The following is a 13,124-nucleotide window of genomic DNA, read 5'->3' as shown; positions in this document are numbered from 1 at the left end:
GGGATCTTGAACCTGGTTCCTCCAGGTTTCAGTACAATTGTCTATCTACTGTGCCACCACCTGGTCAGGCTCTAATTTTTTTTTTCCTTTTATATTTTTCCGAAGTTAGAGGAAGCAAGGAGGCAGTCAGGCAGACTCCCACATGCACCCGACCAGGATCCACCCGGCATGCCCACCAGGGGGCAATGCTCTGCCCATCTGGGTTGTTGCTTCATTGTGGCTGGATCCATTGTAGTGCCTGAAGCGAGGTCATGGAGCCGTCCTCAGTGCCTGGGCCAATCTTGCTCCAATGTAGCCTTGGCTGTGGGAGGGGATGAGAGAGACAGAGAGGAAGGAGGGGGGGAGGAGTGGAGAAGCAGATGGGCATTTCTCCTGTGTGCCCTGATTGGGGAATTGAAACCTGGACTTCCACATGCTGGGCCGACACTCTACCACTGAGCCAACTGGCCAGAGTCTAATATAAATTTTTTATTGTCCTAATATATTTGTTATTGTAAAAGAGCAGATATCTTCTTATTTTGGAGTAAGGTTACTTAAAGAAAAAGGGAGAATGTCCTAACAACTGTGTGAACTCATTACTCCAGCAATATTCTTTTAAAGTTGGCCAGGTTTAGATATTGAATGACACAGTTAATATATGGTTTTTATCAGGTTGTTTTTTCTTTTGAAGGGTAGTATCTCCAATATGATAGCCTCTAAAGATTCATTTGATGGTTACTAATGTTTAATATCATATAATTAATATTCATAGGGTGAAGAACCTGATGAAGATGATGCATACCAGGTATTGTCAACATTGAAGAGAATCACTGCTTTTCATAAGTAAGTTTCTGATTTTTTTTTTATTTGTGATTTTAATTTGTGTTTACATAGATTCAAGTTTCCCACCAAATACATCACTCCCCACCCCCGGTTTTTAATTTCTTAAAACTGTAGTGAAACTAGTTAGGTTGGTTTAAGCTTTGTCTCAAAAGCACAGAAGCTGCAGAGGTTGCCAGTTTGATCCCCAATTAGGGCATATACAGGAAGTTAGCAATGTTCCTGTCTGTCTGTCTGTCTGTCTCTCTCTCTCTCTGTCTCTGTCTCTCTCTCCTTCCCTCCCTATAATCAGTAAATAAAATAAAATAAAAAAGCTAGCAAAACCAACTTGCATGTTTTGAGGTTACAATCTTCTCAGATTCTTTGCTAGGTTTCTTGTGTTTTAGAAGGGGGGAGAGTATTTGCTAGAGTCACGTTTTGAATTGGATAATCACTGAAAAACATGCTTTTTTAAAAATACCCATTTCTTTTGTTGTGATGCATGTTAAAACGTTTACTTTGGCCCTGGCCGGTTTGCTCAGTGGATAGAGTGTTGCCCTTGTGTACGAGTTCGATCCCCAGTCAGGGCACACATAGAAGCAACCATTTGCTTCTCTTCCCCTCCTTCTACCCCTCTTTCTCTCTTACCCTCTTACAGTCAGTGGCTTGATTAGTTCGAGAGTTGGCCTTGGGTGTTGAAGATAGCTCGTTTGAGCCGAGCATCGGCCCTGACGGGGGTTGCCGAATGTTTTCTGATCAGAGTGCATGTGGGAATCTGTCTCTTTCTCCTCTCCTCTTACTTTAAAAATAAGGTTACTATATTTTAACAGCATTCTGTTAACATTAAGTCCAAGACAGATGTGATTAAACTTTTTAATATAATTTAATTATTTTTTACAGTGCCCATGACCTTTCAAAGTGGGATTTATTTGCTTGTAATTACAAACTATTGAAAACCGGAATTGAAAATGGAGACATGCCTGAGCAGGTTTTTTTCTTTTTCTTTACAATTTCCATACTTAACTTTGACAAGGAAGGCTTGTGACTTTTAATTTTAACTGTATTTTCTTGGCTCTTTTTACAGATTGTTATTCATGCCCTGCAATGTACTCACTATGTAATCCTTTGGCAGCTTGCAAAGATAACTGAAAGCAGCTCTACAAAGGTTTGTGGCAGTTTAGTGGAGGTTCTATGAGATTAATATCATTAATTGTTTTCAGCAGACATACATCTCTAATAGGACCAGTTTATTTTTTAAAAAAGTCTTGCTTACTTCTGACTTACTGTTTAGGCATATGTACTTTTTAAAGAGCCCTGGCTGGTTGGTTCAGTGGTGGAGCATCGTCCCAGCATGTGGAGGTTCTGGGTTTGATTCCCGGCCAGGACACAAAGGGGAAGCGCCTATCTGCTTCTCTCTCCTTCCCCCTCTCCTCTCTGTCTCTCTCTTCCCCTCCTGCAGCAAAGGCTCCATTAGAGCAAAGTTGGCCCCAGGTGCAGAGGATGATTCCATGGCCTCCGCCTCAGGCACTAGAATGGCTCCTGTTGCAAGGGAGCAACACCCCAGAGGGGCAGAGTATCGCCCCCTAGTGGGCATGCCGGGTGGCTCCTGGCTGTGTGCTTGCTGAAGTTTGTCTCTCTGCCTCCCTTCTTCTCACTTCAGAAAAATACAAAAAAAAAGTAGTTGTGTTTGTAGTTTGATGCACTGGTTTTCAGTCACTGGTCCATGGACCAGTGTAGGTCTGCAAAAGAGTTGACTACCTTGATGTATGAAAATTATAGAAGCCAGTCCATGGACAGGTGGTTGAAAAACCACTGGTTTTCATATACATTGATTGAAAACATGTTTTACTTGGGGGTGTGATTTAATATTGAAAAACTGTTCACAGTTGAGGGTGGCACAATTTAAGGATTTTCATATTCTCAAAAGTATTTAGTATATGATAGAAATAGAGATTTTGTAAATGACCAAGAGCCTTGGAGTCAAGCACATGCATCTGTTGGATTATATAAATTGATGATATACAAGTTGCCTTGGAATTGTTTTTGCGATCACTTTGTTCATACTCAAAATTTCTCTGCTGATGTTTTGAATTGATAAATCACTTTCTGATCGACTGTAATATTCTAGCTACCATGTCTTAGAGCTTTCAGAATTTTATCTGTAATGGTAATCCTTGATCTGTTCTTTATTGATTGAACTAAACAGGACTGCCTTTTCCATTTGAAAATTGTAAGCCTGAAACACCATATTTATAGTAGATGTTGCCTTAAATATTATTTGTGCAATTTTTATAAATATTAATATCTGGACATTATAGAATTAGTTTTTTAGGTATTTTCCTCATAAAAGATCTGTCTCCCTTCTTTTCCTTCTCTCTCTTCCTTTCTTCCTCCCTCTCCTCGCTCTTTAAAGATCTAATTGGCTTTATTCAACAGTTCATGAATCGGACAGCATCCCCTCTAGAAAATAGAAAGATGCTCCCAGGAATTCTCTTGATAATACATTTCTTTTGCATAAAAAAACCCAAATTTTAAATGCTTAGAAGTTTGTTGTTAAAATAGATTACTTTTTGTCAAACACTCAAGAATAACCAAACTTATAGTGGAAACATTGACCATATTAGAAAATATTACTGTTCATCTAAGTTGAAAGTACTAGGTTAAAAATTAAAATGGGGAAAAAGTTAATCCTTTTATTAGGGAAAAGGGTAAAATGAATTAATTGAATACAGAATTGTTTATGCAGAAGATTGGTTGAGTTTTCCTCAAATCAGTGTTCAAATGAGACCAATTTATATTGAACTAGTCCGTTACATATAACAAATATGCACTGCTGTTCTATCATTTTTAGCATTCAGTACCAGAAAATAGGTCAAAGGTGATGCCTTAAATAAACTAGTGTATATGATCTTTATAGAGTGGTTTTCTGTTTTAACTTAACCGATAAATATTTAGAAATAGAGAAAATGCAAGAAACAGTTTCAGTTTTTAATATGCGAGTTTGAAACATTTGTATTTTTTTAATTGGTGTAATACCACAAAGCTGATTTTTTAAATGTTTTTAAAAAGTACAATTAGTATCCTTTAAGTGAGAAATGAAAGGTGTAGTTTTTAAAAATTAGTTTCTCCCATTCATAAGTTGGCCACCCTTCAAATTACAAAGTGAGGTTGGAATATAAATCTTGACTCTTTAAGCATTTTGAGTTAATGGATTTATTAAAGATAGCCACCTATAGAGTCAGATAAGTTTTCTTATTCTGAGAGACCCAGACCACTTCAGATGTTATCCATTAATGTACCTGACATTTTTAAGACTGCAATTTGTTGCGATCTTTAAGAAAAAATGGTATCATTTGTTTTTGTTTTCCTTCCTGATAAATCCTAAAGAAGAATTTAAATTTAAATTACAAGCAGAGTGAATATATTTAAATGTATGATAATGTTTATATAATTTAAAATATCTTAAATAGTGAGTTTTTAATACAGTATTTTTAAATGTGAATTTTTTTAAAGGACGACTTGCTGCGTTTAAAGAAACAGATGAGGGTATTCTGTCAGATATGTCAGCATTACCTGACCAACGTGAATACTACTGTTAAGGAGCAGGTTAGTAATTATTATAGATAGCAAACCTTTTAAGCAATGTTAATAAATACCTGAACTAACATAGAAAATTGATCAAAATACAAATAACTTCTGTCCATCCATTTATACCATGCTCAAAAAATGGATTAATATATTACTTTCATATAGAGTTTATAAATTGCATTATAGGTTCCCCTCATTGTAGTTATTCTGTGTTATCATTTTTTTATGAGACTTGGTACACAGACCCATATATCAAATGAAATATATGAAATCACAAGTGTTATTCCTGAAAGCAACAAGTATAACAAGTATGCCTCAGGAAGGAAAGGTCCATACAGATTTCTCATCTCTGAGAATATTATCAGATTTTGACATTCCTGACTGTCCTGATTGTGTACGTTATTTTTTCTTATGTGGACTATTTCAGTCAGTCACTTCCCTGCCTTCAAAGTATTACCTTCTTACCCCGTATACGCTCATTCTAATACTGCCAACTTCACTCATTTTGTATCTATATTGCTTCCTGGTGCCATAGATAGTTTTCCCACTTATAAAATAAATTCTGATCGTGGGACTAAGAGCTTACTTAGCTCTGCTTCCCTGATAGAGGATTAATCTTTTTCGGCACATGCTTTTTAAACGCCTTTATGAGATAGATGTTTTTATAATCATTTAATTACAATAATCATGCCTCGCATAAATCACATTGGCTATGATGCTGCCACTGCACAAAGCTTTTATAATCATTTAATAAGAAATAATAATTATACAGTTAAAATGTTTATGATGATTTCAAGGTATGACCATTTCATCTTGCTTAGCCTTTGTATATTGGGTTAGAGATCCATTAGTCATTGTAAGTGCTATTTTAGCTTGTGTTATATTGGGTACTGTTTGTTGTAGTTGCTTCTTAAAGCTACCAAGATAGTTGTTTAAATATAAGTGTTCCAACTACAAACCTACCAAGTCAGTCATTCCTTTTGTTTGACACTTTATTTCACTTAAAAAAACGAAAACTAGTATTAAAGAAACACATTTGGATTGTTATAGCTAAAACTTTACATTTGAGACTAAACTGTTGGTCTCATTTTTTTTCTTTTTCCCAACTCCCTGTTATTCCTCCCATGTATGCATGCTTGGTCACAAATAAATTAGAATATACTACATAGACAAATCCGTTTACTGGATTTTTTATTTTCTTGTAAAAGTATAAAGTATGTTGCCACAGTCCTTGGCCAGGTAGCTCTGTTGGTTGGAATACCATCCAGATGTGCCAAGGATACAGGTTCCATCCCTTTTCAGGCACATACAAGACTCAACCAGTAAATGTACATATAAATGGAACAACAAATCAGTGAATGTCTGTCTCTCTGTTTCTCTCTAAAATGGAAAAAAAAAGGTTTATTGCCACAATTATTGCATTACTGAGTTCTTTCCAGTTTTAAGTATATAGTTTTGTACTGCAGGAATAATAAAGTATTTGGGAATTTAATTTTCATCTGTATAATTCAGGTGAAAGGAACAAAATTTCTGAGGGTAGTAAATTGAGTTTAGAGCTAAACTCTTAAAATAGGATTTTAATGAAATATGCACTGATCCAAACTCAGTACACAAAATATTACTTGATATATTTTCATATGCCATCAAGTTATTCAGCTTAATATTCCTGATTCTTTTTCTACAGTGTTGACACATAATTGTTTATATAATTTGTTCAAGTCTTAGGAGAGGATTTAGTCATTAAATAGCTTGTGTGCAGTCTTCCTAACAAGCTTCTGGGCTGTGTCCTGATCAGCTCGCTTGGCCTGCCAGCTCACCTAATTAACATCACCGTATTTATCACGTTGTGTCATTACTATGTATGTTGCAAAAGTTTTTGTAAATCATATCAAACTATAACTGTAGTAGTAAAATAAGGAGAAGAGACTTAAAGAAGAGGGAAAATCATAAAGAGAAAGAAAATAAATGTGGTTATTTCCCAAAAGGTAAAACTAGTATTAAGATCTGCTCTGCATTTTATAATCTGCATTTCTAGCATTCTTTCTTTAAATGTAATTTTCTGTTGACTTGTGACACCAAAATTCTGTTTTCATTAACCCTTCCAAACAGATAACTTTTTCTAGTTACCTTCTGACTGTATAGTTTTGTTAAGCTCCTTAAAATATAACTTCAACTGTAAGTTTATTATGCTGTGAGGTTTGCCTGATGACTGGTAAGCAGGCCCATACCTGCTTGTTTTTTTCTGCCTAAGCACCACATATATTAATAATGAGAGTGCTTAAGAAGTACTAGAGAGTTTGTGATCTCTCTTCTAAGATCTTCTATGAGCTATTCATCTTCTTGGCATCAAGTTTCCCTTCCATAGAAGAAAAGAATGATACCAAGTTAATGCATTATTTCATATTTGAGAATATATACTACAAAATAATTTATAATATAGAACAGTGTTTTTCAACCACCAGTCCGTGAGAAATTTTCTGTCCGCAAAAGAGTTAACTACCTGCTATTGTAGGAACATTATAGACCCTATTATCTTAGTCGAATTAGCTTTTTCTCAGGGTGATTTCTGCCTTAGCGGTCCCTGAAATATTTCTATTTTCACCTGTCCCCAAGCGTAAAACGGTTGAAAACTACTACTATAGAGTATAGAATTTGAGGTCTGGAAACCTGAGGTTGAGTCCTGACTGCATGTTTTGGTATTGTTAGCATGTTACACAAGTTATTTTAAGTTGCTAAAAAAAAAACAACAAAAAAAACTTTTTGTGAAATTATCTTGCAGTTAGTAAGGCATGATGTAAATATTAGTAGTCATTATTACAGAAATTACACTGCTCGGGTTTCAAAATCTTAGGAAAATACTATATATTGATTTTTTCCTCAGAATTTCAAATACAGAAATTTAGATTGTATTTCTGTATGAAATGTGTAAGTTACTTGTGGCAGTTGATGAGAAACCTTGATTTATATCCTATCGTCTTTTTTTTTTAAATAGGCCTTCACTATCCTATGTGATATTTTGATGATCTTCAGCCATCAGATTATGTCAGGAGGCCGTGACATGTTAGAGCCATTAGTTTACAGCCCTGATTCTTCATTGCAGTCTGAGCTGCTCAGCTTTATTCTGGATCACGTCTTCATTGAACAGGACGATGATAATAACAGTGCAGGTGATTTTACTTCCAGCTGTTTGTTAAATATGTATATCTACTGTAAATAAAATTTCAGTTGCAACGATGTGTAAAGTGCTGCACTACTACTTGCTATTTAATTCCCCAAACAGGAAACAGGTAGATCTTCCAGCGTATTTGTGTTCATCTCCTGTCACATTCAAAGGCAGCGTGCTGTCACAGAGCATACACTTCAGAATCAGATCTTTGCTTCCTACTAGCCTGAGCCTGTTTTTGTCATTTATAATTAGCTGTTTCACAGAATATATGAGCTAATTAAACTGGTCAAAGTGCTCAGTACAGTGCCTGGGCATATAGGTACTCAAGGAAATTTATTCTCCCTTCTCTCTAATCAGTGGTCATACTAGTGTACAGGTAGTTTGATCGGAATGAAGTGTTTCTTTAAGTGATATTTTTGTTGTAGACTTTTATTAAATAAGTTTTTATATTTTAGTGAGGGTATTAATCTGTATAATTTATCCATATTAGAAATGTTTGAAACTATTCTGTAAAAGTCTACAAGTTCAAAGGATCTAGCTTTGCCTAGAGTTAAGTTACTCTTGATACCCTAATTGTATACACAGTTTCTTGCTTAAGGCAAACAAAGGTCATGCAAAACCAAATAGTATTTGGTGGCTTCTTTATGTGTTTTTTTTTCTCTAAATGCTTGGTGATACTTTATTATTAATGGGCATTAATGTATTTTAATGCCCTTTATTTTGTCTGTGTTTGTGTGAAATATTATTTATTTGTTTTTACATTTTTATTTTTTCAATTACAGTTTACATATATGGTTTCTTATTAGTTTCAGGTATATAACATAGTGGCTGCACAGACATATACTTTAGAAAGTGTTTTCCCAATACCTCCAGTAGCCGCCTGTCAACATACATAGTTATTACAATATTGACTGTATTCCCTGTGCTTTAACTGCCAACTTGTGCTTCTCTGTCCCTTCACCTTTTTGTTTCTGGGTTTTCAAATTGAAGATATCCTTGAAGGACACTATAACATCAATATATATATCCATATATAAACTGACACATCAGTGTAAATTAGTGTCTGAATAAATATATGTAATTCTAGACAGGGTTCAAAATTCTTAATATCTCAGTAATCCAGTGTCTACGGAGAAAAGTCTATATATCTCTAGTTCCAGAGAGTAGTACTTAACAATGTTGTATAGAAATCTGTCACAACCACAGCATCATCATTAGTAAAAGCTAGCTTATATATTCATTGTAATTTTGCAGAGTAAACTGTTGTTTCTTAGCAAATGTTTTGTCATTCTGAAATGTGCACTTTAATAACACTTTTTCTGAGGGTCTGTTTTATTTTCCTATTCTCAAAATTTAGTTTTAACTTATTAGAGCAGTTATCAAGGATTATCAGAGACAAGGTAAAATAAATAGTTGTTTAAAAGAGGATTCTTATTTCACACACACAAAATTTTTTTTAGCTTGACTGGTGGTGGCACAGTGGATAGAGAATTGACCTGGGATGCTAAGGTCCCAGGTTCAAAATCCTGAGGTTGCCGACATGATTGGCTTGAGTGTGGGATCATCGACATGATCCCATAAAATCTGGCTTGAACCCCAAGGGCTGTTGGCTTCAGGAAAGGCTCACTGGCTCAGCTGGATCCCCCTGTTCAAGGCACTTAGGAGAAGCATTCAGTGAACAACTAAGGTGCCGCAACTACTATGAATTGATACTTCTCACCTCTTTCCCTTGCGCCTCTGTTTCTCTCAAAAGAAAATGTGTGTGTGTATGTATAACATTGAGAACCTGACATTGAAGACCTAACAGGATATGCACCTCCTGTTCACAAAAGAGGAAATAGAAATGGCTAAATAAACATAAGAAAAACTTCACTGATGACCAAAGAAATGTAAATCAATATATATATTGTAAGTAATTTCATTTGTAAAATTTGTCCAGAGGAAAATTCCTTACATAGCTTTTTATGTAAGAGGCTTCATCATAATTTTATTTTCAGCATCAAAAAATTAGAAACAACCCTCTGACAGTTCATGGAGGCTGTTGTCTGTCCTCTTGATAACTGAATGTCAAGATCTCACATCAGAGCAAATATAATTTCTGAGGTTGGTGACCCTCAGGTAACAAAGGGCCTTAATCCAGAGACATTGAATAGGTAGACATTAAATAGGTAGAACCTATCCTATTAGGAAAGTAGATGAATGTGTTAGACTAAGTCTAGCCTGGTTTAACTAAACATCAGTTCCTCCGACTCACCCCACCTGTTCCTGTTCCTGTTCATGTGCACCAGGTAGCCTTCTATTTCTTTTACTTCACAAAAATTTTGTTTATTGAAATGAATGGACTGGTCATTCACTAAGATACTGAAAGTGAGGTAGCCTTCTATTTCTTTTACTTCACAAAAATTTTGTTTATTGAAATGGATGGGCTGGTTATTCACTAAAATACTGAAAGTGATAATTTTAATTGCATTTAAATGTTCTTTTTTATTTTTTTTAAGTTCTCCAAAATAAATGTATTTTTTTAGTGAGAAAGATATATGTATATATGTACTTGAATTGAAATACAGATGGTTTAATGTTTGGAACTCTTCCCCCAGATGGTCAGCAGGAGGATGAAGCCAGTAAAATTGAAGCTCTGCACAAGAGGAGAAATTTACTTGCTGCATTTTGTAAGCTGATTGTATACACTGTCGTGGAGATGAATACAGCTGCAGATATCTTCAAGCAGTATATGAAGGTAAGGTTGGAAAAATGAATACAAGACATTTTTATAATGTTTAAAAGACAATGTAAAATTGGCTTTTATGCTTGGTTGTCGTTGACTTTTTTAAAATTGTAAATCCCTTTCCTAGTATAAAAGAAATCTCTTTTAAAATATTTAACATTTACAGTAGCATTTTCTCTTATCTGTACTCCATTATAATGGACATTTTAGGTTTATTGAGTTCATTTTCATTTGGAATCTAAGACAACTTAAGTGTCTTATGTGAATTGTTACTGTTAGAAACATAAGATGGGTATCCTTCCCTGCTTGATGGAGCATTAACAGGTCTTGTTTTAGCAGTCAGGAGACCTAGATGTTACAGTTTTGGCTTGGTGACTATGCAGCTTGTGGTCTTGAATAACTCAGTGCTTTTTGTGTGTGCCTTTCTTCATTGGTTCTTTAGGGTCTCAGATTCTGATTTGACTCAAAGTAGGTTATACACAATTTTCATAAATTCACATGAAATTTTCTAATTTTTAATTGGTAGTAGGAAAAGATATTAATTGTACTAATGAAATATGACTACATATGGTAAGTGTTTTTCTTCACTCATTTCTCAAGTAAAATCTAATTATAAATGTATGTATTTATTTATTTAGAGACAGACATACTAGGAAGGAGAGAGATGAGAAGCATCAACTTGTAGTTGAAGCACTTTAGTTGTTCATTGATTGCTTCTCATATGTGCCTGGGGCGGGGGGCTCCAGCCGAGCCAGTGACCTTGGGCTTCAAGTTGGCTTACCACATGCTCAAGCTGGACAAGCCCACACTCACGCCAGTGACCTAAAGGTTTCAAACCTGAGTCCTCAGTGTCCCAGGTCAGGGCTCTGTCCACTGCACCACTGCCAGTCAGCCATAAATGCGTGTTTGTGTTTATTTTTAAGTCTTTTATGAAATAAAATAAATTTGTCAAAATCTAATTCTCTTTGGAATACTTTCCTACGTATGGAGCTCTATAGCCATTGTAATGGTTATATAATCATTATAACCATTATAAGATATTTGGCATAATAATTGATTTAAAAAACTAAATTTGTTTATGAAGTCATTTTGTAGGTTTTAAACTTTTATACTTTAAATTTAGGTATTATAGATTAAAGTCAATTTTTTTTAGTCATAAGAGCATGGTTATCCTGTGTTAACTTTAATAGTTGTGTGCATTTTAAAACAATCTTGAATTCAAAAAAATTATGTGCACTGTGATATAAATGTTCACCTGCAATGTTTTCTTTTAAATATTAACAGATTATTAGTTTGTATAAGACAAGTTAATAAAGTTGGAAACTGCCAGTAGCAATGGATACGTTATGAAGTAACTGACTATATTCATGTTTTTAATAGTTCAGAAAGAGCGCAAGAACTTTGTATCCTTTGTGTTATTTCTGAAAATAACCTAATTACTGTTTTATAATAAAGTTACGGTAACATTCTTTTGTGTTTTTAAAGGTATGATTTTAGCCAGATATGTAACTTTGTGACATGCTTGCATGATTAACCTAAAATTAGTTTTATTGTCCAGTAGTTTTAAAAGCTAATGCTCTAATTTGTACAAATTTCCTTTTTAGTATTATAATGACTATGGAGATATCATCAAAGAAACAATGAGTAAAACAAGGCAGATAGACAAAATTCAATGTGCGAAGACCCTTATTCTCAGTTTGCAACAGGTAAGACTTTAAGAATACCAGCTTTACACTAAAACAATTAACAATAAATATACTGCTCATAAAAATTAGGGGATATTTCAAAATGAATATGAAGCTATAAAACATCCCCTAATTTTTTGTGAGGCGAACGTGATAACCACTACACTACGGAAACCTCCATCCCTAATTTTTGTGAGCAGCATAGTTCTCAAAGTAATAGTGGAAAAATGGGTAAAGGATGCAGTGGACAATTCACAAAAGTAGAAATAAAAGATATTCAGTCTTCCTAGTAGACATTGTGCAAGTCAGATTTTTTTTGTTTCACACTGGCAAGTTTAGCAAAACCTATAGCTAATAGGTCTTATCAGTGTATATTTGTACAACCTTCCTGGTAGACACTTTGGCAGTATATGACAGAATTTCTATGAGTGCCATTTGAGACAGCAGTTCTCCATTAAAAAATTTATCCAAGGTAGTAATAGGACAAGTTTGCAAAAATGAATGTACAGGATTGTACATAGCAACATTGTATATAATAACGAGGAATTAGAAATAATCTAAATGTTCACCCATAGGATATTAAGTGAATATATTATGGAATACATTTCTGCAGTGGCTGTTACATAGCACTTAAAATAGGTTTTTTTTTGTTTTTGTTTTTTGTTTTTCTTCCCTCCCTCCCTCCCTCCCTCCCTCCCTCCCTCCCTCCCTCCCTCCCTCCCTCCCTCCTCCCTTTTCTTTCTTTCTTTCTTTCTTTAGCTGGAAACGGGGAGAGACAGTCAGACAGACTCCCTCAGTCAGACAGACACCCGCATGCACCCAACCTGGATCCACCCGGCACGCCCACCAGGGGCGACCGCTCTGCCCACCAGGGGGCGATGTTCTGCCCCTCCGGGGCGTCGCTCTGCTGCGACCAGAGCCACTCCAGCGCCTGGAGCAGAGGCCAAGGAGCCATCCCCAGCAGCAGGGCCATCTTTGCTCCAATGGAGCCTCGGCTGTGGGAGGGGAAAAGAGAGACAGAGAGGAAGGAGGGTGGGGTGGGGTGGAGAAGCAAATGGGCGCTTCTCCTATGTGCCCTGGCCGGGAATCGAACCCGGGTCCCCTGCACGCCAGGCCGACGCTCTACCGCTGAGCCAACTGGCCAGGGCCTTAAAATAGGTTT

General features: G+C 35.6%; 1 protein-coding gene across 5 annotated transcripts in view; it reads left to right on the top strand.

Moving 5' to 3' along the window:
* STAG2 (STAG2 cohesin complex component) overlaps positions 1–13,124 on the top strand; it is a 154,731-nt gene that overhangs the window by 114,553 nt on the left and 27,054 nt on the right. For all 5 annotated transcript variants that reach the window (XM_066248616.1, XM_066248617.1, XM_066248619.1 and 2 more), the window contains exons 20-26: positions 752–822; positions 1,699–1,786; positions 1,883–1,963; positions 4,312–4,404; positions 7,379–7,553; positions 10,150–10,289; positions 11,882–11,983. In XM_066248616.1, the coding sequence (XP_066104713.1) occupies positions 752–822; positions 1,699–1,786; positions 1,883–1,963; positions 4,312–4,404; positions 7,379–7,553; positions 10,150–10,289; positions 11,882–11,983 (750 nt within the window). The remainder of the gene's footprint in view (positions 1–751; positions 823–1,698; positions 1,787–1,882; positions 1,964–4,311; positions 4,405–7,378; positions 7,554–10,149; positions 10,290–11,881; positions 11,984–13,124) is intronic.

Source organism: Saccopteryx bilineata, chromosome X, assembly GCF_036850765.1.
Source record: "Saccopteryx bilineata isolate mSacBil1 chromosome X, mSacBil1_pri_phased_curated, whole genome shotgun sequence".
Classification (NCBI taxonomy): domain Eukaryota; kingdom Metazoa; phylum Chordata; class Mammalia; order Chiroptera; family Emballonuridae; genus Saccopteryx; species Saccopteryx bilineata.
Note: the sequence above shows the minus strand (reverse complement) of the source record. Positions and strands in the feature narration are given on the sequence as shown.